Here is a 27,036-nt window from a genome sequence, read left to right on the forward strand (position 1 = left end):
CTTCCCAAACTAATCAACAACCAACTTGTTATTAACTCTAAATATAAACCTTATCAAATAGTTTGAAAGATGAAATACAGTGTCCTCTTGACCATGTATCTGTTTACCCTTTTTAGTTTGAATACAGATTTAATTTTTCCCCTTTAAAAATGTTGCCTACAGGCAATGGTATAAGGTTTAATCTTTTTTGTTTTTGTCCAAAATGGGGGTTGCATGGGTTGTGATCAGAACTTAAATAAGACCAATAATTTTGTTTCAGATATGTGTGTGTGTACTTCATAGAATGCAATAATTTTAAAAATTTATTGTGAGCTATGTCCAAAAAGTTTGAAAGCCACTAGTTTAATGTATTGCAATACATAATTTCAATAAAGGACACTTACCATATAATTCATGAAGCAAGCCAATTAATTTAAAAAGCTGCGGTTTTCTCCTTTCCCAATTCACTTGAGGGAAGTAACTCTGCAAGGTCAAAGTCTAAAATGTACTATGTGTAGTCCCTTTCTTCCCAATCATCAGTAAAAATAAATTTTCCAGTTGTCACTCATGTTTGAACTTCATTATTTTCGAAGGCTAGAGTCTTTGTAATGGTAAAAAGTCATCAAGCCAGTACAAAGCCTGGAGGCCACAGGACTTACACTGTTCTTGCTCTAGGTTAGAAGGTTGGCCCTCGCCTTAGGGCACATCTTGCAACAGCTTCTGGAACATGGGCTCCAGTTCTATTACTAGGAAAACCAAGCCTTTCTATATCTTAGGTTACATTTTCATCACAAGGGCAGTGAGCTCTCTTCCTAATTGTCTAAATCCATAAAATGTATAAAACCAAGAATGAACCCTAAATGTCAACTATGGACTTTAGGTGATAATGACTTGTCAGTGTAGGCTCATCCATTGTAAGAAACATACCACTCCAGTGAACAACATTTATTCACTATTATTAACAGGAAGCACTGAAATTAATTCAGTAAGGGCAAATTACCTAGTCTGTGGGCAGTCTAAGCTCTTTATTCAGAGTTAGAGTAATACAGTGGAAATGATAGTGGGGAAGGGCATGGAATAAGAATAGAGCGACAGTTGTTTAATAATCATTCACCTTATTAACGACTATAGATAAGAAGTTTTCTTACAGACCCTGGGAAACTGGAGGGTGAAACATGGCTGTAAAAAGATAAGATGCCTCGGTGGGTCCATTACTCAGAAAAGAAATACAGTTTGAGAACAGACCAAGGACAGGACACACTTTGATTTGGTTGCTGTGCCTGGACCCAGGCCCCGTCTGGGAGTTTGCTTCAGTAACGCTGACCATTCTTTGGTCCCCGGAACAGGCTGAGCTGTTTGTAACATCCTAGAAGATTAGCCACCTTGTTATTGGACTTTGAGCTCCTGAAGGCCAGACTGCAGACCTTCCCTCCGCTTTCCCTGTTACACTTCTAGCTTATAGCTGCATGGAGTTATCTTCTCCCTCGCCGGTGTATAATCAGCCAACTGGTGAGGGGAGTCAAAGCAGAATTTCCAGGGTGACCAACTACTCTCCCTATACTGCTGGCATTATTGAAATAAATGCTCGAATATGATTCAGCCATATCTCTGTTTAATTTGACTCAAGTAGTGACAGGTGGCCCCTTGTTTCCGCTATCAGAAAGAATCAATATGTATAATCAGAGAGAACTAGTTTTAATCTGGTTTCAACTCTAAAAAGCTCTTTAACCTTGGACAAAACATTTGACTGCTTTCTGTCTCTTTCCTTTTGGCAAAATTAGGATATAATCTACATTGCAGAATCATAGTAAATTAAATGTTTCCTTCCCATTTCTTATTTTAAACCCTGACACTGGTGGTGGCCACACTGTCTAGATGTTCCTTTTCTTGTTCAATCTTATCTGAGCACCATTCTTAAACAATTTTAAAAGTGGGAGAAAAGGTATGATGAACATTTAGCAGGTATTATCCTTCGTGCCAGGGCATTAATGACAAGGCACTGCAGTTGCTGAGTGGGTGGAATAAAGGCACATAAAACAGAATCATTCTATTTTCTTTTATCAATAATATTTTTGTGAAGTATGTTTTTATTTCATTTTATAATGTTTTCCAAGTCATTTCTTTGAAGTTTATTATTAAAACAATTTGGGGGCATTGCAGGCAATGCTTTAATTGGTACATGTGCAAAGAGAAACACAGGATTAAATATTTAGCACTTTTTCTCATCAGAGGGTGAAAGGAAATCTCAAATTTAATATACTTATGAATGATCTGTGAATAGCATTCTACAGATCCTACATAAAGTTTCCCAGGTGAAGTGTGTGCTATACTAAGTATGAAAAACATGTCTATAAATACAACCATTTTTCTCCCTTCTATGTGGTTTAAATTTTAAACTCTGAAGGCAATATTTTTGGAATAGAACAAAACTCAGATATTCATCAAAGCAAGACTTTTAAATTGCAGGGACGACAAGCTATCATTTCTGCTTTTCATTTTTGTTACATACAGCAATTTGGACAGAAGCATTTATTCCTGGGTGCTCATGGGCTTCATGTGAATGAAGTTTTACATTGGGCCACAAGATCAATGCATACATATTATGAATACTCTTGTAGGTCTCAATATATTAAAATATAACAACTCCCTTGGAACTCTTAATTTCAAAAGGCAATAATATAGGTTTAAACAGTCCTTTATCCCTAGTGCAATTACTCTACATATTTTTTTTTTTTTAATATATCTGTATTGATTTCAGAGAGAGGAAGGGAGAGGGGGAGAGAGAGAAACATCGATGATGAGAGAGTCACTGATGGGCTGCTTCCTGCACGCCCTCGACTGGGGATCGAGCCCGCAACTTAGGCATGTGTCCTGAGTGGGAATCGAACTGTCCTGGATCCTAGGTCGATGCTCAACCCCTGAGCCAGGGCATAGGCTACATAAATCTTAAAGCCAGCTTCCAATCCATGGAACTACTGTCCTAAGCTGTGAGTTAAGATATAGGGTACAGACTTGAGGTATTGCCTCTTCCTTAATCTGGGAAGCTCTGGGCTTCATCAAATAATAGAAGCCCCTAATATTGAGTGTAATTGTCAAAAGAGAAACATTAATGTCAATAGATTCCCATTTCAACTCATTAGAGGCCTGTTAGACTGATACACACTTGACCCCTGCCTTCAGTTAACTTTTAACTTCAATTCATTGAGATTATTAACAATACCTCGAAAAATCTCCCTTTCAGACAGGATCAAAACAGCATATTCAGTTATGGAGATTACTTATTCACAAACATCAAACTCCATTTAAACAAGTTAACAGTTATACTTTTCCAACAACAAAAAAGGTAAAAGAGTTAAAACCTGAAGCTATCATATTTTCATGAAAGGGACAACTTCTAAACCTAGGGCTGATTGACCCACAGATACAGTATATGCTCATTTGGGTAAACACCTTTACTTGGAGAGATTATAGAACAGGAAGAAGGAATTCTACTTGTTTACTTAATATAAATTGCTTACTTTGTGCAAAATTGAGATTTAACATTAAAGCAATTCTTAGTAAAGAGATGAGTGAGATATAAATCTGTTATGTCTATGAGTGTTTCTGCAACTCTAGACTATCAACACTGAGAAAATGTAGAGAGAACACTAACAATGAATATATGCACATATATATTCTTTCATAGTGCTCTACTTCCTACAGGAAAACAAAGTACAGTTTTCCATAAAGAAGTTATGTCCTGGAGCCAAAAGATAGCCTGGATTTAAATGTTATCTTTTTATATAATATTTTGCCTCTGAATATATGTGTAATAATATATAAGAGGCACAACTCCATCTAGATAATGAGTTTGCTATAAGGTATAAATAAATTATTCCATGTAAAAACACCTATAAAACAGTAGATATTTAATAAGTATTAACGTAGTATAAAAATAAATATAATTATGCAGTAAGTTCCTCAAAGGCAGGGATTAAGTTTTATATTCTCCATACCAACTAAAGCACCAGGTATGTTATCTTGCAATTAGAAGGTGAACTGTGCACAGTTTGGATTTGAAAAATAAAAAACACACAAAAGATTTACAGAAGGGAATTTTGACGGCAAACAGCCTTAACTGAAAACTATTTCATGAATAAGTTAATATTATTACTTGCATTAACATAAAAACACTAAAGCATAATCCTGCCCTGAAGAAGGCAAGACTAAAAATGAATGCTTACAGCTAAGCCATATTATTATAAATGGCAAGGGTAGCCCAGGGAGAAAATTCATCTTGTCAAATGGTTATAGAGTGAAGATTTAGTGAAGGATATATGATTGATAATGCAGGAAAATGCCACTGGTTATGACAGCCGTCTCTACTTCACCTGGGCTACAGAGTAGGTTAACATATTTAGGGGAAAAATGCATATTAAATCAATTAGCAGCAGATGGTAAAGGCAGGTAAGATCTGTGTACTGAACAGAGAGCCTCCTTATACCTTGGAGTAATGGATCCAGGGATAGCTGCTCAGCTTACTATGGTAAATAATATGGATTTTCACCACACTTACCTACCAAAGATTTTTTTCTTGTTTTGGCTCTGACTCTAAAGCAATTGCAAAACATTCCCCCAAATCTACTTCTGAATTCAATGTAATTTCTGATCATTCCTTTGGCCTATCAACCTAATTCTTGAACTTGAAGTATTAGAGTGCATTTAATTATTATTTATTTGAAAGCTAGCACCATCTGCCAGAAAAATATTATGCTAAATACTTATAAGGGTCAAAGAAGAAGATTAAATTTAAGTCACAAACCCCACCCAGCCTCATTTGCTGAATGTTCACCTTGTGGGCGGTTGCTAGTTACTAGCAACCATCATGTTGAACTTTCACCATGTCCCAACACCACCATTTTTATTCATGAGGAATGCCCAGCTCAGAGAGGTTAAGTCACTTATCCAAATTGAAAGATCTAAAGCAGGTCACTTATCTAGCACCAAGAGAGTATTGATAGAACCAGTAATAATATGGGTTTTGGACTATTACCATTTAAAGCTCTACTGTGGCACTTACTGCATGGCTCTGGCAAATTGATTTTCACAACAGCCTTGGTTTATACCTGTTGTCCCAGAGTAAGTACGAATAATGCCCCCTTTTCAGTTGGGACACTAAATTACATGGCTACCCCACCCCTAACGGTCAGCTTTCCACAAGTATAGACAAGGAAAGAAAGCACTCATTGGAACATTGTTCAGAGTCAATGTGGTAACAAAGGCAAAGCTCTTAGCATAGGATATGGCATCTATATTCTATGGCCTCACACCACTCCCTGTTGCCTACGCTTGCCCTCCCAGCCCACAGTGATGCATAGCTACACTGGCCTTTGCCTGAACTGGTCACGTCGGTCCCCTGTTTCCACCTTGGGACTTGAAACTAACTGGTCTCTGCAGGAATATTGTCATCTCTGACCTTTGCATTCAGGTCCCAGCTTAAAAGCCACTTTTTCAGAGAAGTGTCCCTTGATCACCTGCTCCAAAGTAACTAGTCTGTTACACTGACTTATACTCTTTTGATAGCACCGATTATAATTGGAAATTATTATTTTAATGTATCAGTTTGTTGTTCTCTCCCCTCCCTCCCACTAGAATATAAACCCTATGAGAATACGAACTTCATTTCACCACACCCAGCACTCAGAACAATATCTAGGGCACAAGAGATAATAAATGTCTGGTAGATGTATACATAAACAGATGAAGGAAGGGGAGGACCAGGAGACCTGAGACAGGACAATGAATTAGAAAAATACTGTAATGATCAAGGCAGGAGGCAATGAAGACTTAAATTTCAAAGGCTTGTAACTTGCTGTCCAAGCCATTGAACAGAGGCTCATTTTCTCACTTCTAAAGATGTTTTTCTCTTCTTACTTACGGATCATAAATCTCAAATTCTGATTTAGGAATTTGCCTGTAGTGAAGCAACAAAGCTACATTTATATTATATCAGCACAGTAACTAGTTTTCAGAAATAATTGGCTGCCCTCTAGGTTCCATATCCCCTCGCTAGTTTGACAAATCCTTCCTTTGGCTCAGAGTTCATCTACACAGGAACAGAAACAGACACAAAGAGTAGGGGAGGGAGACTGCAGGGAGAGGGAATATCTGCTATGACTTCTATTTGCTTCCCCAGTCCTCTTAGGTCTAAATCTGCCCCATTTTCAGACCAAGGTGCTTGACCTGAGGGTTTGCTTTCTTCATAGGAACAGCCTATTGGAACCCTACTGCCCATCAGCAAGCTCACACGGCCGGCCACTGCCTCCTCTCTGCTCTCAGTCTCGACAGGATTCTCAGACTTTTCAGAAAGCAACATTAATAACAAAAACTGCCCTGCCTTCACTTCAAGAAAGGGCAACAGAGAGGGGAAATCAGCAAATAAAGCACTTGTTTTAATTCCATTTTAAACCCATATGATATGTGAGGGTAAATTTAATACTGGTCTTCCTAAGGGAGATAAAAGCAGTAGTAGGATGCTTACCACTAACACAGGGATGAAGGCCTGGCATTTTCCAGCTTCTCACGATCTTACCTATCACTATTAGAATGCTACCTGGGAAGTGTCGTGGTACTTGAAATGCCCTACTTGTATTTGCCTCTGGGCTTTCCATATTTCTTCCCCTCTGTGTGTAATACTCATGATTGTATCTTTACCTAGTTAACTCTTTAAAAAAAATAATTTTATTGATTTTAGATTTGAGAGAGAGAGGAAGGGAGAGGGAAAGAGAGTTAGAAACATCAATGAGAGCCCCCTTCCCCCTTCCACTGGAGATCAAGCCTGGGACTGGGGCATGTGCCCTGACCAGGAATGGAGCCGATGACTTCTTGGATCGATGCTCAACCAATGAGCCACACTGGCTGGGATACCTAGTTAACTCTTATTCATACTTTTGTTCTCAGCATTGTGTTCCCTGGGAAGTTTGGTAACATTTAAAGAACCAATAATAGTGCCCTGAACTTCTCTTGTTCTGGCCTGCAGCACAGTCTGCTTGCAGTGCTTGTTTATTTTCTAGCTTTCCTGCTAGATCCATAGTTCCTTGAGGGTGGTGACTGGGTCTCTCTATTTATCCCCAGCTCTCAGATGGTACTGTTAACTCAGGATATGGTATAATTAAGTCCTGGACTATTTAATAAAAAATTATTAGAAAATACTTTTTCAGTTTTCCTTTCTATAAGTAAGGTCTTCAAGGGAAGGCACTGAATCACAGGATGCATGTTTAATGTACTGGTCACAGTTAATATCCAAGTAGTTGCTCTTATTATGGCCCACATACGAAAAGTTAAAATTCACAGAATGCTTTCTGCCTCCACTGCGTCAAGGTTTCCCAGTGAGTAACTGCTATTACCTGAATAGCTTATATTGGTTTTTTAAAAAAGAATTTTACTCTTTTATTTAAAAAACTTTCCCAGTTATACTGACATATAGTTGACATATAACACTGCATTAGTTTAGGATGTACTACATAATAATTTAATGTGTGTATAATTTGCAAAATGATTGCCACAATAGGCTATTACTGTTTGCTTGTATATATGGCCATGTCTTAGCTTCTTTTAACTTACTTTCAGCCTGTTCATTTCTAATGAAACATGTGGAGGACCAGGATCTGAGTAACTAAACAGAACTTTGAACTCTCCTACTATAGAATACTTAAAAGAAAAATATTTAGAAGCTTGATCGAGCAGAATTCTTTGCAAGGGCTGCTATCTTCCTTCCCTCTTTGAACACTCATCCTTTTGAGACAAATAAACACAATAATCTGAGAAATCCTGCATTTCTATGTTTCCATTTACCTAATATGAATGCTTTTATAGAAATATAAGTTTTCCTTTATCCACAATTTTTTAAGCTTGCTGCATTATTAACTGCAAATGATATTTTATGAGAAACAAAAATCACAAAATAGTATCTCCAATTTTATAATGGAAGTCAACAGGAAAACAGAATTTAGTATATAGACAGCTTTTCTGGAACAAATCCATTCTGTTTACTGAGGACTATCTTTTTAAATATGCTTCCCATGAAATTGAGAGAGCATCACTTGTCCTTTTAAAGAAGAAAACCTATATAACTAGTAAGCATTGAGAGCAGCCTCCTGAATAATGCATTGTTTTCAGTATTAACAACTCAACAGCTATAGCCATACTGATTCTAATAGCGCTTGTCACCTTGGCAACCCAATGCATAATAGCAATTACATGGAAACAGGTGTTGTGCTTGTTTCAGTATTTCCTATTATATCGTAAGGTCCTGGAAACCAGGGAGGTTTTATGCTCAGTCTGGGAATTCTGGGCTATCAGAGCAGGAGACCTGAAAACCTGTTTCCAGGAGACATACTAAGTAAAATGTTTAAAAAGATCTGGGGCACATTGTTTGGCCCTACAAAACCAAAGACCTCACAGAGATCTTAGGATACACGAATATCCAGATACCTGGCTTAGTTTTAAATGTGGGTTCCAGAATGGTAGGGAATGTCTGACTACAAACCAAGATAAAGCCACTCAAATATCCTCCAGTGCAATTTTCAGAACCCTGGATTATGGTATGTAAACTAGAAGAGTTAGGTTTCTCCTTGATAGTATAAGGAAAGATTTCATTCCTTGTGGAAGGCAAACCCTCTTCCATTCTCCTTAGGGGTGGGAGATAGGAACTGGCAAGAAGCAAAGAGTAATAGTGGCACATGGTAGAAGTAGAGAAATAGTGAAGCGTCTCATTTCAGCAGGAGAAGTGGTAATAAGGGCCCATCATGTTGCAAAACAGAGTATGGGCCCGTTATGATGAGATGTGCTCGACATCCACACGCAGAGCCTCAGCATTCACGGGCAGTGAGATCTGGGAAGAGACAAAATGATTTGGCATCCTAATAATCCCAGGAGGTGTGAGCTACCAAAACTCAAATGTCCAATGACAAGTTTCCAAAGGCCTGGGGGGAAAAATTTCACACAAGCATATACTATAAGGTCTATACTTTTAGTGAATATCATTAAAGGTCATATGCATATAAATACATTTTCTAAGGCACTAGCCAGTTTTACTCAGTCGTTAGAGCATCAGCCCTCAGACTGAAGGGTCCAGGGTTTGATTCCAGCCAAGGGCATGTACCTCGGTTGCAGGCTCAATCCCCGGCCCCTGTTGGGGTGTATGTGGGAGGCAATCAATCGATGTGTTTCTCTCACATCAGATGCTTCTCTCTCTCTTTCTCTCTCTCTCTCTCCCCCCCTTTCACTCTGAAAAGCAATGGAAAAAATATATCCTTGGTGAGGATAAAAATAAATAAATAAAATAAATAAGTAAATACATTTTCTAAGGAAAGTTTCAAACATTTTCTCAAATGTTTGACTCATGACTTTCCATATCAGGGCTCTTTATATCAACCCTTCAGAGACAAGGTAGGATATACCCAGGCGAGATGATGAACATAATGGCAATGTCCCCTCCCTTTAGGTGGGAGGAAGCCAATAGAAGACCCAATAATCGTAATAATAATAACAATAATAACAAATAATTGCTGTGTTTTATTGAGTTCTCACAGAGATTTCTGATGCATGCTAATTTGATTGAATTTTTAAAATTATCTATCTACCTATGAAGTTTGACAAACAGTAGAAAACTGAACTCTGAGTTGTATTGAAAAAAATGTGTTTATCGTGGGAGGGAATGAGGGGAACAGCAAAAATAGACATCCCATGAGAAAATAAAACTCCCTATTATTCTATTCTCTAGTCTTTTTACCCATAGAAAATGGCGATTATTATTTCTTAGCTATCCTTTGAGAAACACCTTATAAATATACTAATATAGCAGCTCTTATGTGTATACACATCTCAATACGGGGGGAGAGGGGAAAGAATGGGGCATACTATGCCACTGTCCTGTGCCTTCCTCTCTTTCATTAAAAGATATGGTTAGGAGATTATTTCTTAAGAACACATAGAGATCTCTCTCATTTTTAGAACAGTTACATGTAATTCTATAAGAGAGAATATATTTTATAATATAGAACTATAACAAATACAACTCATGTATCTAATTCACTGCTGACATATATGTTGTTTCTAGCATTTGTGATGACAAACAATGAGTGATGCCTCTGGGCATTTCGGAACGACTGGACCCCGTGATCATAAGGATGGTTTGGTTTTTCACTGACTACAGGAAGGTCTCATGGTCATTACTGGTGTATCTGACATTTTCTGAAATAAAACTTTTCGCTTCTAAGGCTCCACTCCTTCTCACTGCCCCTTTTTTCCCCATCCTGCTCTCTTCTTTGTCCTAAGTGTGCCTTCGTCTTCCACTTGACTGAGGGTCACTGCAGGAGGGCACCCCCTGCTTCTCCCACAGTGTATGCATGGGGTTCGTGGCCACCCTTTTTGTCCGTACATCCAATATGATGGGCACTGTGTACGCGTAAGAAATAAAGAGAACAGTGTCCACCAATCTACTGAACTCAAGTGGCTCTCTTTTAGAGCCTAAATAACATTTGGAATTCTAAATAATGCTCGGATGCCTTTTTCTGAAGTGACATCGGAAGCTACATAATAATATCGCTGCCCTGGACAGATATTAGGCTGACCCAGTACGAATGCACCAAACACAGTCACTTGCATTACATACACCTGTGTGCGCCTGAGGCGTGAATAATGTTTTAGAGTCTGGAAAACACTTTGGTATTCATCCTAGCTTTAAAGCGAGAAAACATTCAATCTATTTTAATAGATTAAAAAATGCCTTTTGAACTTCCAAACAAGAAATGTGCCACTTTCAGTGTTTCTAATTACCAAAGAAGCCTATATATCTTACTTTGCATATATTTCTTTCTTCAGAGTGACAGTTTCAGTGTGAAAGAGCTTAAATTAATAGCCATCTCTGTTTTACTTTTCCTCTCTGTGAGATAATTTAGAGTTCCGAGGCACTTTGTTTTTATAAGTAAGCAGCCACAAAAGATTACAGAGGAATATAGCACAATGAATTTTCTTGACAAAATAATATATGAGCTAAATGGTGTCTATTAAATCACCTGTGCCACTGGCAGCCGGTTTTAGCGCTAAACAATAAATGACAAAACAAGCCCTTGCGAGGATTTTTCAATATTCTGCCAGCTGGTTATAGATTTCAGAGTTTCTCCCGGTCGGTTTCACGCTGCGTGTCTTTATGCCGCTGACAGGCAGCTGACAAGGCAAGAAAAGATGGAAAATGTGGCTGCTGGGGAAATTAACAGAAATTTTCCTTTGGGGGAATAAAACATTAATTCTAACTTTAGAAAAATAAGTTAGAACTTTCAGGAATGAACTAATTCCCCTTTTAAGACTGCCTGAGGTCATATCTATCTCTTCTTCCTTGCTGGAAAATCCAGGGCAAACTGTCTAGCCCATCTGTGCCTCAGTTTCCTCATCTATCAGAAACCCCTCACTAGGTTTTTGTGTAGGTTGAACGCACAATTCTGTATAAAGCACTTAGTACAGTGCATGGCACTGTAACTGTAATAATAATAGTTTGGATTCAAATGGCTCTCTTTTAGGTTGTGGGGATGAATATTAAGTAGGATGTTAGAGTCTACATTTATAAAAAAAACCACAACACCTAGAGTTGTAAAATGATACAGCTGTATAGTAAACCCTTAATTTTCCAAATAATACTGTGAAAAGCATCAGCATTTGACAGTAATTATAATACATGGATAGAGGTGGAAAAACTATTTAGAGAGAAAAGAAGAAAAGAATATAAGCCCTTGGTGCACTGCAATCTTTGCCATTCTGGATCTAGTCATTAAAATGTTTACTTCTGTCTTCACTCACAGCTCAAACACTCTCCCCCGATTTAGCTCTTCCATCAACTCGTCCCATCTGCTTTCTCACTCAGCCGCCCACTTACCGACGGCTACCTCCTACATGAAGAAATAAAAGTGCTCATGTGCTGTAAAGGAAGTAGACAGCAAATGCTCCAGTTTTGAGGGAAGCTGTCAGAACTGCCTTGAAGCCATCAGGAGAGAAACCGGAGGCAAGAGGGCTTGGGTTTGTTTCCTACCGCGCTGCTCTTTCCAGGAGCGCAGAGCCCTCTCCTGCCTAGGCCATCAGCACGTAGCCTCTTCCAGGAGGTCGGGAAGGAAGGGACGTAGTAGACAGCAACGACAAAAACAGGGGAGAGGAAAGAACCTGAGGAGGCAGCACGTAAGAAAGGTCATCTTATGAAGCAAAGTCTTAAAATAACTAGTTACTGAGCCCACAAAACAGGACAAAGTATCACGGCACAAACAGAGGCTTGGCTGGCCTGCCCCTGGTTAGACTGAAGGTCAAAGGTATTCATATTTGTATCCTTTGTTCAAATACAAATAACATTTGAGTTTAGTTGAAATACTTAATTTAAGCAATAAACTTGGTTATATTTTATTTATGATCTCAAGAAATCATGCTTTGTTTTAAGGTTAAAGTTTAAGAACTCTAAGGAGAAAGAATAAGCTGCTCATTGAATCAATGGCCTGGGAACATTCCATCTACCAAGAGCCAGGCTTTGCCTTGCCCCTCCATTCTAGGTAGAGAGACGTGCGAGGGCCTATCAGAGTAGTACCGGCTTCTAGTCAAAAGCAATCAGTTATAAGTAATAATCCCCATCCTCAATATATATAAGCGTATATAGGTAAATAGAACCTAGCATGGTAGAGAAATAACAGTCATTTTCTTAGTAATAAAGAAAACCAAAAGCCTTTTTCATCTTCAACCTCAGCAAGAGGGTCAATGGGTAGAGAGCAGTTATATTTTCATTTTCTGTATACCTCTCAGGAAATCAAACAAATCAAAAATGTATTTGGAAACTGTCTGCTCATAGACTCTGTTCTCCATCTTGCCTGACGGAAAGGAAACTCCTCGCAGGCACAGCTGTCCCGCCGCATATTTGAACCTGAACACCATAAATCCTCAGTAAAAGTTCGAGGAAAGCTGTTAAAAGTTTTTAGTGAAAAGTTCTAGTGAAGGCAGGAGTCACATTTCAATTCATATTTAAACCCGTGTTGTCAAACTCAGTGCCTACCTTCCACATAGCCCATGCTCAGTAAATATTTACAAAATAGGTTCTAAGTCCATTTTAGTTGACAATAAATAATAGGATTCCTATGGAGTTATCAGGCCAGGGCTGATGTGAAATGCATGAGGTAAGTTTCCTTCTTGCCTCCCCCCATCTCCTCCCCATCTGCAGACCCCTGCTCTCAGAAGGACTCCCTGTGGAAGTCCTGCCAGTGAGAGTGATGCCCGCAACAATTGCTCAAGCCTGGGACCTTGGCAGCAAACTCCAGGCCATTACCTGGCAGGGAAACATCTGCATTTTCTGTATTCCCCCTGCAGGCATCAGCTTCTCTTTCCTGGACCCCTCATGGGCTGTGGGCTGACACACACAATTCCATTTTCAGGGCTAACAAAAGGCTGAGCTCCAGAGGAATAGGTCACTTGGAATAGGTCCCTGTTTCCCTGCAGGCACTTGCTTTGTTCCCCAGAGCCCGGAGGAACTGGCAAACACCTGGAGGTGAGCAGAGGAAATTCTCTCATTGTACTGCTCTGAGACCAAATGTCATATGATAGTGATGAAGCAATAATAGAAGAATTATTACTATTTATTGTATCATTAAATTGTCAAGAACAGAATTATCAATATTTCTATATGAGAGACGGGAGAGTTTGGTATTTTAAAATGTATAATCTATTCACCTTCAAGAAAACCGTGTCTATAATGTAAGTTTTCTGAAGATCGTGAGTGGCTAAACATTTCTTTATTGTTTTATACAAAGCCATTTTTTCTATATGTAAATCAGTATTTTTTAAAATTTTCTATGAAAATGACCCACTTTTGGAACTGATATTTTATTTTTGCAGAGACAGAGGGAATGACTTAGAGGAATGTTGGATGAACTCTGATGATAGGCACATTAAGAATGGCTGCCTAGTTCGCAACAATTCTTTTAACCTCTCCCCTCCCTAGGAAGGGTATGCCAATAGGAGCTACTTTTGGAGTTATGGTCATCCAGGATAGATATTCAGCTGCTTCTACGAGGACGGCCACATCAGTGGTTAAAATAATTGAGAATCTGTACTTGATGATTAATAGCCACTGCACTAAGCCCCTAAGTGGCCCTGCCCTTGACCTCTCCGCGGCCCAGCAGGTAAAGGAGGTTAACTCCCGGCACTGCAAGGGTATGTAGGGTCCCTCCCACTGCAGCTGATTGCTGGTCCCCTGCACAAAGTTGATCAAAAGTGTCACTATCACCCTGGTCCCAATCCCTGTCTTCTGTTGGATTAAATCAAGGGTAGACATCAGAGTAGAGATGGACCTTTAGGTTCTCTGTCCCAGGAACTGGAATCAGCACCCAGAGAAACAAATCATTCTCTCTGGACAAATCTGTAACAAGTAAATAAAAAGCCTATAGAAGAGCCTCTTAAGTGACAGTGGACCAGGGAGAGAAATCAGAAGTCTGGTTATTCAGGGAGAGGAGAGGGGAGGGGAGGGGAGGGGAGGGGAGGGGAGGGGAGGGGAGGGGAGGGGAGGGGAGGGGAGGGGAGGGGAGGGGAGGGGAGGGGAGGGGAGGGGAGGGGAGGGGAGGGGAGGGGAGGGGAGGGGAATGGGAATAGAGCATCCTGCATGTGTTATAAATGCCCATTCCCTCATTTCCTGAAGATGACTGCAGGACTGCTTGTTATGGACTGGATTGTGTGCCTCCCCCAACAAAATTCGTATGTCAAAACCCTAACCTCCAATGTTACTTATTTTGGTGGTGCCCTAATCCAATATGACGTATCTTTATAAGAAGTAGAAGAGACACAAGGGGTTTACACACAGAAAGGAAAGGCCATGTGAGCACAGAGCTAGAAGGTGGCGGAGAGAGAGGCCTCTGGACAAAGCAAACAGGCTGGCACCTTGGTCTTAGACTCCCAGCCTCTAGTACTGTGAGAGAATAAATTTCAGTTGTTTAATCACCCAGTCTATGGAATTTTGTTGTGGCAGCCCAAGCAGACTAATCCTCTGCCTGTAGGTTCTGAGAGATAACAGAGTACAGTTTTCCCTTATCTGCAGTTTCACTTTCCATAGTTTCAGTTACCTGAGGTCAACCTCGGTCCATGAATATTAAATGAAAAACTTCAAAAATAAACTCTCATAAGTTTTTAATTGTGCATCATTCTGGGTAGCATGAGGAAATCTCACGCGGTCCGTTCTAGCCCTCCTGGAACATAACTCATCCCTTGGTCCAGCGTATCCCCAAGGTATACGCTGTCCCTCCCACCCCGGCCGCACCCCCCACCCCCAATGTCAGTCAGTTAGTAGCTGTCTGGGCTATCAGATGGGTCCCGGTATTCAGTGCTTGATTTCAAGTAACCCCTGTAATAGTCTAACACTACGTCACAATGCCTACCTACATCATTCGCCTCCCCTCATCTTATCACATAGCATTTTATCCACTCACATCATCGCGAGAGGGTGAGTAAAGCACAAGATATTTTGAGAGACTACATTCATATAACTTATTAGAGTATATTGTTTTAATTTTTCTATTTTATTGTTATTGTTAATCTACTATGCTTAACTCACAAATTGAACTTTATCATAAGCATATATGTATAGGAAAGACATAGTATATATCGGGTTCCGTACTATCTGTGGTTTTAGGCATCCACTGGGGTTCTTGGAACATATCCCCCAGATAAGGGGGACACAACCATGCCATTAAAATACCACCATCACCCTCTTTTGCTTACCATGGTTGAAGTTTTTTTCTGTACCTGTACCAAAAAGTGCTAGCAACTAAATTCCCATAAATATTGGATTTTATATTTTTGCCTAATTTTTGACTCTGGGAATTTAAATGTTTTGTGACAAATTTGAAATGGCATCTGAAGTAATGTTTTTCAAGGATCCTTCCAACGTGATAATGAATTCAAAATAATTCTGTCACACTGTTGTTTTGTTTTATTTTTTAACAATCTGAGCCCTCAAATATTTCAGGACATCCTTCTTCCTGTAACTTGGTATAAATATAGGCTCATGCTAGAGGCCAACTGAGCCTCAGAAGAGAGATACTAGCCTAACTTGTGAAGTGAAGGGCGGTTCAGACATTTCTCTGGGTGTTGGATTTTTCTGGTAACAGAAAAAAAGGTTCATGGGTTCATCTTAAACCTAAAGGGTGTCATTATTCAAGACCTGGTTTCAGGACTTGCACTTTTCCACCGTTTATGAGGATGCTTCCTTCCTCTGTGCTCTTTCAGGTGACAGCCTGAAGCAGGAAGCAGCTAGCTGTGCTTCTTGTCCGATTAGCTATGCTTTTCCATGTTCGCATAAATGGCTATGTCTGCCAGTGCACACGCAAAGGTAGTGGACCTAACCACATCCCCGGCAGACGCTCAGCAGGAAACCTGTGCGCCAGACCAATGCAGTTTTGTATAAGCCTGGATCCTCCACAAAGTTCAGGCAGGCTCTTTTGAAAAAAATGAATAAGCGGAAATTCGGCCACTAAATATTTGAATTTGTTTAGTATAAGAACTTAATGAACACTGAAATGATCAGTAAAATTCTCATTGATATGTCTAATGGGATAGAGCCTAAAAATTATCCATGTTCAACTATAAATCTACCTAAGTTAAAATGGCAATGTTACCCAACGTTGTCTCTGAACAGTTTTAAAAATAATATATTCTGAAAATAAGTATACTTAGTCTACCCCTTTAAAGATAAAAATGAAGATATAAACAAAAAAATAAATAGCCTTAGACTAAAATTTGGGTCTCTTTCAAGAGGCTGCTTCATCTACTACTACTAATTCCATATAACAAATGTAGATTCATAATTATTACACAAAATAAGTAATGATAAAATTTGCCAAATATTCCACACAACAGTCTAATACAGGTGGTATTACTCTTATTTCAATGATTTAAAAATGGAAGCACAGAGGTTCGTCCAAGCCTAACTAGTTACTTGAACTAAGCAACCAACCCAAGTCTCTCTAAAATTAAAGTCTGTTCTTAACCCCATCTCTCCCCTGCCTATCAGAGTGCTGGGAACACAGTTAGGATGGGAAAGTCCGAAGACCTAAATCCCACTACGAGCTAGGCTGAGTCCCTTGTTTTCTCTCGGCCTCATTATTTTCATCTATTTAAAAAAATGGGGTGAACTCCTCAGTCCTTCCATAGAGAATGTTTGGCTCTGTCCAACCTCTAGTCCTGGAATAGCATATTCCCAGCAGTCCCAAATTCATGAAAACTTCCTCTTTCCAATAAAAGTCATTCTTCTCATGTATGAGTAAATGAAACTTACTATTTATTCCTCTGTATATTGTTTCACATTAAATACATTTTTTAAATTGTGAGAAATGTCACGAACCAACATAATTTGGGAACTAAGAAATTTGGGCTCTTTCATTTTATGAAAAACACCTTCATTACCTATCAAACGATGTTTTTAAAAAAATTCATACTTAATATTTAACTATAGCCCTATAATTTGAAAAAAGGCTTTTTAAATTGCTGCAGTCTTTACATCTTACTGTCCATCTGTTGTCACAGCACTTATTGTGATGTCAAAATTGCAATTAGTTAAACTCAGAGACAATCAGGAAAAAGGCCAAAGGGGTTGTGCCCAGGCCTCAGTAAGCTGTGAGTATAGCACTGGTCATGAAAAGAGACGTTTAAAATCAAAAGGCCTAGTTTCAGGCTGTAATTTGGTCACTCCCTAGCTATGTTACCTTGGGAAGCTAATTTAATGCAATAATTTAAGAGTTTGAGTTCTTTGAGTCAAATTATTTGTGTTCAAATCCTGCCTCTGTCAGTTAAAATGTGCACACTATTTAACATTTCTGTGCCTCTATATTTCTTTAGCTCTAAATTCAGACACTTATGATAGCCTATCTCAGAAGGATTGCTGAAAGTATTAAAAAAATATTGTATTTTATAAAGCATTTATGAGGGGGCCACCTCCCTATTAAGTGCTCAGAGTTTTATGAATAGTATCTGTATTTTGAGTGAATCCATTGTTAGGTAAAGTTCTAAGTAACAGTTCTCTAAGTTCCCACATCTTTAAAATTAGGATACAATGGTGTGTATGTGTACCTTACAGGATTGTTGTCAAGACCAAATGTGGGAATCAGAAGGAAAGTGTTTTTGTTTGATTGTTTTTTAAATATGTTTTTATTTATTTCAGAGAGAGGAAGGGAGAGGGAAAGAGAGATAGAAACATCAATGATGAGAGTCACTGATTAGCTGCCTCCTGCACACCCCTGCTGGGAATCGAGCCCGCAACCCTGGCATGTGCCCTGACCGGGAATCGAATCTCGATCTCCTGGATCCTAGGTCAATGCTCAACTGCTGAGCCATGCTGGCTGGGCCAAAGGAAGTGTTTTGTAAGCTGAAAGCATTAAATTACAATTTGGTTAACATATGTAATCTGGGCTAAGATGATCTTGTATTAATTAAAAAAAATATTTACTGAGTACACGTAATATTGCACTGAACCAAGCAATATGAAAGATATAAATTAGATATGGGTTCTATGCTTAAATTGTATTGGTACCTCTAATACAAAAGATAATGGATGCCAAATCAATACTCTACTGTAAAAAAAAAAAGTCTTTGAAGTTAGCATTGAAAGACAAAATAATTTATACACTGGGGCTGGGGTGATGGGGTGAGAAAAGAGACAAAAGAAAAAATTCCCAACAAAAAAACAGTATAAGCAAAAGGCAGGAAGTTGAAAAGCACAAATCTGAATGAAACATGAAAAACGAGTGGTACAATCCAGCCAAAGGAGAACATGAGAAGAGTGTGAGTAATGAGAATGAGGCCACATTACAGATGCTAAGTGTAGAAAGATCGACTGCCATAATTTAGATAAACTTATAATAAATTAAAAAGAATAGTCCAAGTGCAAAAAGTATATATATATATATATATATATATATATATATATATATATATATAGTTAATCATCACCCAGAGATATTTTTTTCCATTGATTTTTCGAGAGTGGGAGGGAGGCAGGGAGGGAGGGAGGCAGGGAGGCAGGGAGGCAGGGAGGCAGGGAGGGAGGGACGGAGGGACGGAGGGAGGGAGAGAGAAACATCAATGTGAGAGACACATCAATTGGTTGCTCCCCACACACGCCGGACTGGAGTGGGATCTAACTGAAACCCAGGTACGTGCCCTTGAATGCAAACTGAACCCTCAACCCTTTGCTGTGCTAACTGACTGACACTCTAACCACTTGAGATACACAGGCCAGGGCTAAAGTATTAATAATTTTTAAGACTACTAATATTTCATACTTTTTAACAGTGTACTAAATTTAGGTTGGCCTGATATGAATAGGGGAAAAAAAAAAAAGCAAACACTTCAAGTCCCTTTAAAAGGGACTAAAATTTAGGTCAATGATTCTTAAAGTGGGGTCCCCAGACCAGTGGCATCAGCATCACCGGGAAGCTTGTTAAAATGCAAATTCTCCACTCTCACCTCAGAAATATGATCAGAACCAGGTCGTTCTGATGCATGCTAAAGTGTGAGGCCTACTGGTTTAGACACTAGCTGCAGCAGCAGTAAAGAAACTGCCAGATAAGCAGTGCAACCTTTTTTGAACTTTATAATTTATTCCAATGGCCTAGTACCATCTTCATGATTACTACATTTAACATATACACAATTACACACATAACTGATGTCTAAGTTGTTGTCCTTGACAGAATGTGTGTAAAAAAGCCATGGCTTCTCTCTGTAAAGAGATGGTATGGTAAAAAAACAAATGGACTTGCATTTAGTTTTCCCAAATTATATTTCTTGACTCCCTTCACCCCTGCTCTGCCTCCAATGAAAGAATCAGGGGGGGAAACACTACTACTAGCAGGCACTATTCTATTTCTTTTGACAGCATGAGGATTTTTATTAGGTGATATAAACACACCTTATCACTTGCAGATATCAGTTATCATGAGTAAATAGCTATGTCCAAGCCTGTTTTAAAAAACAATTAAACCCGGCCGGGCGTGGCTTGGCGGTTGAGCATCCACCTAGGATCCAGGAGATCACGGTCGGATTCCCAGTCAGGGCACATGCCCGGGTTGTGGGCTCGATCCCCGGTCAGGGGCGTGCAGGAGGCAGCCGATCAATGACGACTCTCTCATCATTGATGTTTCTATCTCTCTCCCTCTCCCTTCCTCTCTGAAGTCAATAAAGATATATATTTTTTAAAAAATTGTATTATGTATCTTGGGTGTGCACCATAGTTTAATATATACATCTGAAATGAATATGAGAGTTTAGCTAAAACAAGACAAAGCCTCCATTTACCTTTAAATGTTTTAATTGTGTGGGTTTTTTTTAGTATATCTTTATTGATTTCAGAGAAGGGAAAGGAGAGGGAGAGAGAAACATCAATGATGAGAGTCGTCATTGATCGGCTGCCTCCTGCACGCCCCTGACTGGGGATCGAGCCCACAACCCGGGCCTGTGCCCTGACCAGGAATCAAACCTCGATCTCCCGGATCCTAGGCTGACGCTCAACCACTGAGTACGCCGGCCAGGCCATAATACAATTTTTGATGAAACTTAGTTTCATAATCCCTTAAACAGGCACATGTAGAATAAAATTATTCCATTTAAGACTTAAGATTCGGGCCCTGGAGCAGTGTAATCCATAGACATATAATCCATTTATGTAATTTTAAAAAATGAAATGAGTGATATTAATGTTAAATCATTTTGTTTAACCTTACATAGTAAAAATAGCATTTCAACACATAAACAATATAAAATTAATGAGATTTTACCCTTTTTATGCTCTCTTCAAAATCTTGCATGCATTTTACGCATATAGCACATCTCAATCAGAATGCTCTATTTTAACTGGAAATACTTGATTTTTATTTAGGTTGAATAGAATGTATCATTGCAAAAGTAGGTACGATACCCAAATGGTTTCAAACATTCTAAAAAGTTTTCCAGTAGCCTATCGGTTTTGATGTTTACATTAATAAAAAAGTAACTAAAAGTAACCCCCGGCTGGTGTGGCCCAGCGGCTGGAGCTTGGTGCGCAGGCCGAGGGGCTGCGGGCTCCACCTCCCGCCCCGACCGGGCGCGTCTGGGGGAGCAGCCTGTCCGCGTCGCTCTCGCATCCATGCCCCCCCCCCCCCCAATAAAAAGCAGTTTCTCAATCAAACTGGCCACGTCCGAAGTCCTCAGTAGCTGCAGGTGGCCGGCGGCTACCACGTGGGGCAGCTCAGCTCCGGGGCTGTCACGGGCCCGGTGCCCTCGGGGAACATCCCGGCTTGGCCGCTTCCTGGCTGCTTAGCAACCACCCGGCGGTCCAGGCTTCCGTCCTACCTTCCGCCGGGGGGGGGGCACTGCACTAGGTACAGGCAGCTTCTGCCATCAAAACTTACTGTTTATCGATTAATATTCATATCGGTTCAGAAAATAAAAAGTAACAACATGAGCTGAGTGACTGCGAAGCTGCTCTAAGACAACATCGTCTCAGAATGGAGAACAAGCGGCCGGAGTGAGCTTTCGGTTGGCGGTTTCCCGCGCAGGCAAACGGAAGCAAACGCGCCCTTGACGTCAAGAGGGGCGGCCTCTCCCTGTTGCCATGGTGAAGTCTCTGCGGCCATCTTTACTGTGGTTAATGCGCACCAAGCTTTTCTTGGCCGGGGCCGCCGCCGCACCGGGAAAGCCTGCGGAATAAGCGACCAGAAAGGAATCTTGCTTCTAGGTAATAAGGGGCTGGCAGAACCGCGTAGAACCAGGGACAGAAAGCGGTAGCGGATTTAGTGGAACGTAGAAATGCAGATGCCGCGGACAGGCGGAACGATGAAAGCGGAGTCGCTAGGTTTCGGCCCGGAATTTGAGAGCCGCTTCCGTTGCCCAGCGGAAGTGTGGGTCTGAGGACGACGACTCGCAGGAGTCCGCTTGCTGCGGTGTGCACAGTCGGAATCATGTCGAGTTTGGCGGTGAGAGACCCGGCAATGGATCGATCACTGCGTTCCGTGTTCGTGGGGAACATTCCGTATGAGGCAACCGAGGAGCAGTTAAAGGACATTTTTTCGGAGGTTGGTTCTGTTGTCAGTTTCCGGCTTGTATACGATAGAGAGACTGGGAAACCCAAGGGTTATGGCTTCTGCGAGTACCAAGACCAGGAGACCGCGCTTAGTGCCATGCGGAACCTGAATGGGCGGGAGTTCAGCGGCCGAGCGCTGCGGGTGGACAATGCTGCCAGCGAAAAGAACAAGGAGGAGTTAAAGAGCTTAGGGCCTGCAGCGCCCATCATTGACTCGCCCTATGGGGACCCCATCGATCCAGAGGACGCCCCTGAGTCAATTACCAGAGCAGTCGCTAGTCTCCCCCCGGAGCAGATGTTTGAGCTGATGAAGCAGATGAAGCTCTGTGTGCAAAACAGCCACCAGGAAGCTCGAAACATGTTACTTCAAAACCCTCAGCTGGCTTATGCGCTGTTGCAGGCACAAGTAGTGATGAGAATCATGGATCCAGAGATTGCTCTGAAAATTCTGCATCGCAAGATACATGTTACACCACTGATCCCAGGCAAAGCTCAGCCTGTCTCTGGCCCGGTCCCTGGCCCGGGCCCGGGCCCGGGCCCTGGCCTCTGCCCAGGACCTAATGTTTTGCTGAACCAGCAGAACCCCCCAGCTCCTCAGCCTCAGCATTTGGCTAGAAGACCTGTGAAGGACATTCCTCCTCTGATGCAGACACCTATTCAGGGTGGAATTCCTGCCCCGGGGCCCATGCCAGCCGCAGTTCCTGGACCTGGTCCTGGTTCTTTAACTCCTGGTGGAGCTATGCAGCCCCAAATTGGAATGCCAGTGGTTGGTCCAGTGCCTTTAGAGCGGGGACAGGTACAGATGTCGGATCCTAGAGCTCCTATGCCTCGTGGACCCATGACTGCTGGTGGACTACCTCCTAGGGGACTGTTAGGAGATGCTCCAAATGACCCACGTGGAGGGACTTTGCTTTCAGTCACTCACACTGGAGAAGTAGAGCCCAGAGGCTATCTTGGGCCACCTCATCAGGGTCCCCCCATGCACCATGCCCCTGGACATGACAGCCGTGGCCCTTCCTCACATGAAATGAGGGGAGGGCCATTAGCTGATCCCAGAATGCTAATTGGGGAGCCCAGAGGACCAATGATAGATCAGAGGGTTCTACCTCTGGATGGTAGAGGTAGTAGAGACTCTCGCGGGATGGAGACCCGAGCAATGGAAACTGAGGTATTAGAGACACGAGTGATGGAGAGAAGAGGAATGGAGACCTGTGCAATGGAAACCAGAGGGATGGAAGCAAGAGGCATGGATGGAAGAGGAATGGAGATACGGGGCCCTGGCCCCAGTTCAAGAGGCCCTATGACAAGTGGTATCCAGGGTCCTGGTCCCATTAATATGGGGGCAGGTGGTCCTCAGGGACCCAGGCAGGTCCCAAGCATTTCAGGGGTAGGAAATCCTGGAGCTGGCATGCAGGGAGCAGGCATGCAAGGAGCAGGTATGCAGGGAGCAGGTATGCAGGGAGCAGGTATGCAAGGAGCGGGTATGCAGGGAGCAGGCATGCAAGGAGCAGGCATGCAGGGAGCAGGCATGCAAGGAGCAGGCATGCAGGGAGCAGGCATGCAGGGAGTAGGTATGCAGGGAACAGGCATGCAGGGAACAGGCATACAGGCATCTGGCAAGCAAGGTGGAGGCCAGCCTAGCAGTTTTAGTCCTGGGCAGAGCCAGGTAACTCCACAGGATCAAGAAAAGGCAGCTTTGATCATGCAGGTTCTTCAACTGACTGCAGATCAAATTGCCATGTTGCCTCCTGAGCAAAGGCAGAGTATTCTGATTTTAAAGGAACAAATACAGAAATCTACTGGAGCTTCTTGAAAGGTTTTAGAAAATACTTGGCAGTAATCCCAGAAAGGTTTTTTGTAGCGTGGACAATGGGTGCAAAAAGCTGACTTCTGCATCCCCACAGTTGAATGATTAGGGTTTCCCTCCTGCCAGAACCTAATCTCAATTCTTCTTGTCTTTTTGTTTTTGTTTTTATTTTTAATTGGGAGGGGGAAGAGGGAGTGGGTCTGTTCACCTTAGTTCACTGTAAATATACAAAAATAACTCTGAAAATGATACTATACCAAATAAGATTACAAAGAATATGTAGCAATATTAAAAGTGGAAAAAATATTGAGTAAAACGATATGAAATCTTTACATAAAGACTAAAGATGACCTGTTAAAATGCTGATTTACCAAGATTGTTTAAGATTTTGGGTTTTGTAAGAAAACAAGTTTACCTCTAAAATACAGGATTTTTCTGGTAAATCATTTAAAATACAAAATCCTATTTTAGGGGCAGTAGAATGTTGTATTAGTTTAAGTATTCTTTCAGTGTTTTGGAATTATTTTGAAATGTTAGAGTTAACAGGATAAATTTAAACTTGTGGTATTGGAATTGTTTTTTCTAAAGCTATGCTACCTGAAATATCAACGAATATAACTGGTATAATGTTTTACTTATCTCACCCTTTAGAAGCCAGCGATATTCTGGCCTGGCCCTGAACATGATTATTTTACTGGGACAGTTCTAAGATCAACCAGGTTACTTAAGTCTCCTCTGATGGGACTCAGTGTATCTCTCCGTACCTTCCTATTTCTCAATAGTTCTTAAGCCCTAAATCTGAAGCTGAGCTGTTCTCTCACATCCTTCCCTAAAACCAGTGCCTAGGGACCAGTTTATCTGGGTGAATTATGGATTGCATTGGGCTTTTCATAGATAGTAAAGGGTTTCATGCAAGTGGAGCTCTGCTTCTTGGTATCTAGCTTTCATATACAGATGATCCCATCCGGTCAACCAGAAACAGGAATTAAAAATCTTAGTCTCAGCAACATTTAACATACCTTTTAGTTTTCTTATATTAAAATCTGTGTGTCTATCACTTTCTTATCAAGATAATTGAACCCCAGGTAGGTAGGTAAATTCTCGTAGCCTAAATTTTCTGTTCAGTGGGGTACTAGTCATTACTTTTTACACCTCATAAAGCCATTTAGTTCTAATATATATACCATTAAGACATAGTTAAAATTCAGTAGAAAGGTGGGGCTTATCACATTTCCTTCAAGCTACTACCTAATTTATTTTTAAGCCTTAAGGATGTAGACAAAGTATACCATCAACCACTAGTTAACAGAAACAAATATCCAAATAATCAGGTGATCTTACTCTGGAGAAAAAAACAAGAACTAGTTATAAAGGGGGAAATGTCTAATACAAGGAGAGAACTGAGACTTGGAAATTGAATTATGTTTCCTTTGCAAGGTTTATACATCTTAAATGGGTACGAAGTTTTCATCCCTACACCGGTGTTTCCAGCTACCCGTTTACTCCTGTTTTTACTGTTAATTTTCCTATAGCATGTATCCTATATGCTTCCCCTAGATTGGAGAGGATAACTCTTTACATGTGTGGTAGTTCTGTATAATACTCATTCACAAAGTTGGTGTGATTACTTTGAAATTATAGTTCCTTTATCCCAAAGCTTTCATGAAGGACTCTAAATGAAAACCATTAAATGTTATGTTCTTTTGTTGTAGTAAAATCTCTGCATTGTTTAATGAAGACTTAATAAAAAGGATGCACAATATCTAATGTTTATTTTTAATGACTGAATTATTCAAGTGATCTATTGTTGAGAGATCCATGGGGCCTGAGTACTTTTTTTTAAAAGAAATTGTAGGAATTGATAGGAATCCCTTTCTTAGATTTATTATCTATACAGTTCCACAGTTGAAATAAATTATGTGGTTGGTATTAGTAGCAACATCTTGGTAGATACTCAGATATTAGGCTTCCTTTTCTTTATGTTCCTCACAGAGGACTCATCTCTGTATCCCAGGACCACCTTATATCTTCGTTACTGACAGTACTTTTATATTACAGTGCACTGTGTTTACTTTTACCTTCTATTGCCCCATTCCCACTTCTAATAGACCAGGAACTCTGCACGTAGCCTGTCACTCATTTCTGTATTCACTGTAGCAAAAATCACAGGTGAGAACAAAGGACAAAACATATCAGAGTCTTAGGGGAGGAAATTCCATTAAGAACACATAAGTTTCCCCCCAAAGGATTCAGATTGCACACAGACCAAATGAACTATAACAACTATTCGCATTAGAAAGTAAACTAGAAATAGATAATAGAAGCAATCTACTTTTGTAAACCTAATAAAATAGGTTTTTCCTGCAATTCACTGCCCAACTGTCCCAGTACTGATGTCAAGTTAGAGTCTTTTTGATAATGAAGAATACAAGCAATGTGTGTCTGCTACAATTAGTTTCTTAGGTGTTTCACTACACAATTGCTACAACCCCTGGCATCCTGCATTTTCCCAAATATAGACAGACTACAAATGAAATCACAAATTCATAATAACAATAGTTGAAGATACTGGGATGAAACACTGATTTGCAAATACCTATTGGGCAGTACATGTTTCTTGGGAATAAGAAGTGATCAGATTTAATCAGTGCCTGCCCATTGGTACTTCCCCTCTTGTATTAATAACATCAAAATGTGTTTCAACGTCTGCTGATATCCTTGTCTCAGGACTACTGATCGTGGGGTATTCAGTGACATACAAGCCGGTGTGAATCTCGGGTGAAGGTAGGCAAATCCAAGTGAGACTATGACTTTTCAACTACACTTTTCAGAATTCGAATGGTAAAAAAGCAAAAAACACAACAAAAAAAACCCTTAATCACAGCTTGGAAAGCTTTTGTTTTTTCATGCTGTGATGTGAAATTAAGCACATGCACCCTAATTTCCTATAGCATGTCAGGCCTTTTTCTTAAGTCTGATGAGCTGATGAGGTCTATGGATAATTATGTGAAACAATCTACTGTGGCAGAGAAACTGAATTTATCAGTTACATCTCAGACTTCTCACAAAAGAATACCAGCCTCTCACTGCTTTATATTGTCAGTTAATCTCTAGACAGACTTCTAGTTGGAGCTTGCTTTTC

At 40.5% G+C, this 27,036-nt stretch overlaps 2 protein-coding genes across 4 annotated transcripts in view; one reads left to right on the forward strand and one right to left on the reverse strand.

The window, feature by feature from the left end:
• Positions 1-27,036, reverse strand: part of PRKG1 (protein kinase cGMP-dependent 1) — a 953,315-nt gene that overhangs the window by 358,503 nt on the left and 567,776 nt on the right. The gene's annotated exons all lie outside the window — the stretch shown is intronic.
• CSTF2T (cleavage stimulation factor subunit 2 tau variant) lies at positions 21,685-25,656 on the forward strand. Its single transcript, XM_081158043.1, has one exon. The coding sequence runs from the start codon at positions 21,966-21,968 to the stop codon at positions 23,898-23,900; it is 1,935 nt and encodes a 644-aa protein (XP_081014169.1). The 5' UTR covers positions 21,685-21,965; the 3' UTR covers positions 23,901-25,656.

Source organism: Miniopterus schreibersii (genome assembly GCF_964146895.1).
Source record: "Miniopterus schreibersii genome assembly, chromosome: 14".
NCBI lineage: Eukaryota > Metazoa > Chordata > Mammalia > Chiroptera > Miniopteridae > Miniopterus > Miniopterus schreibersii.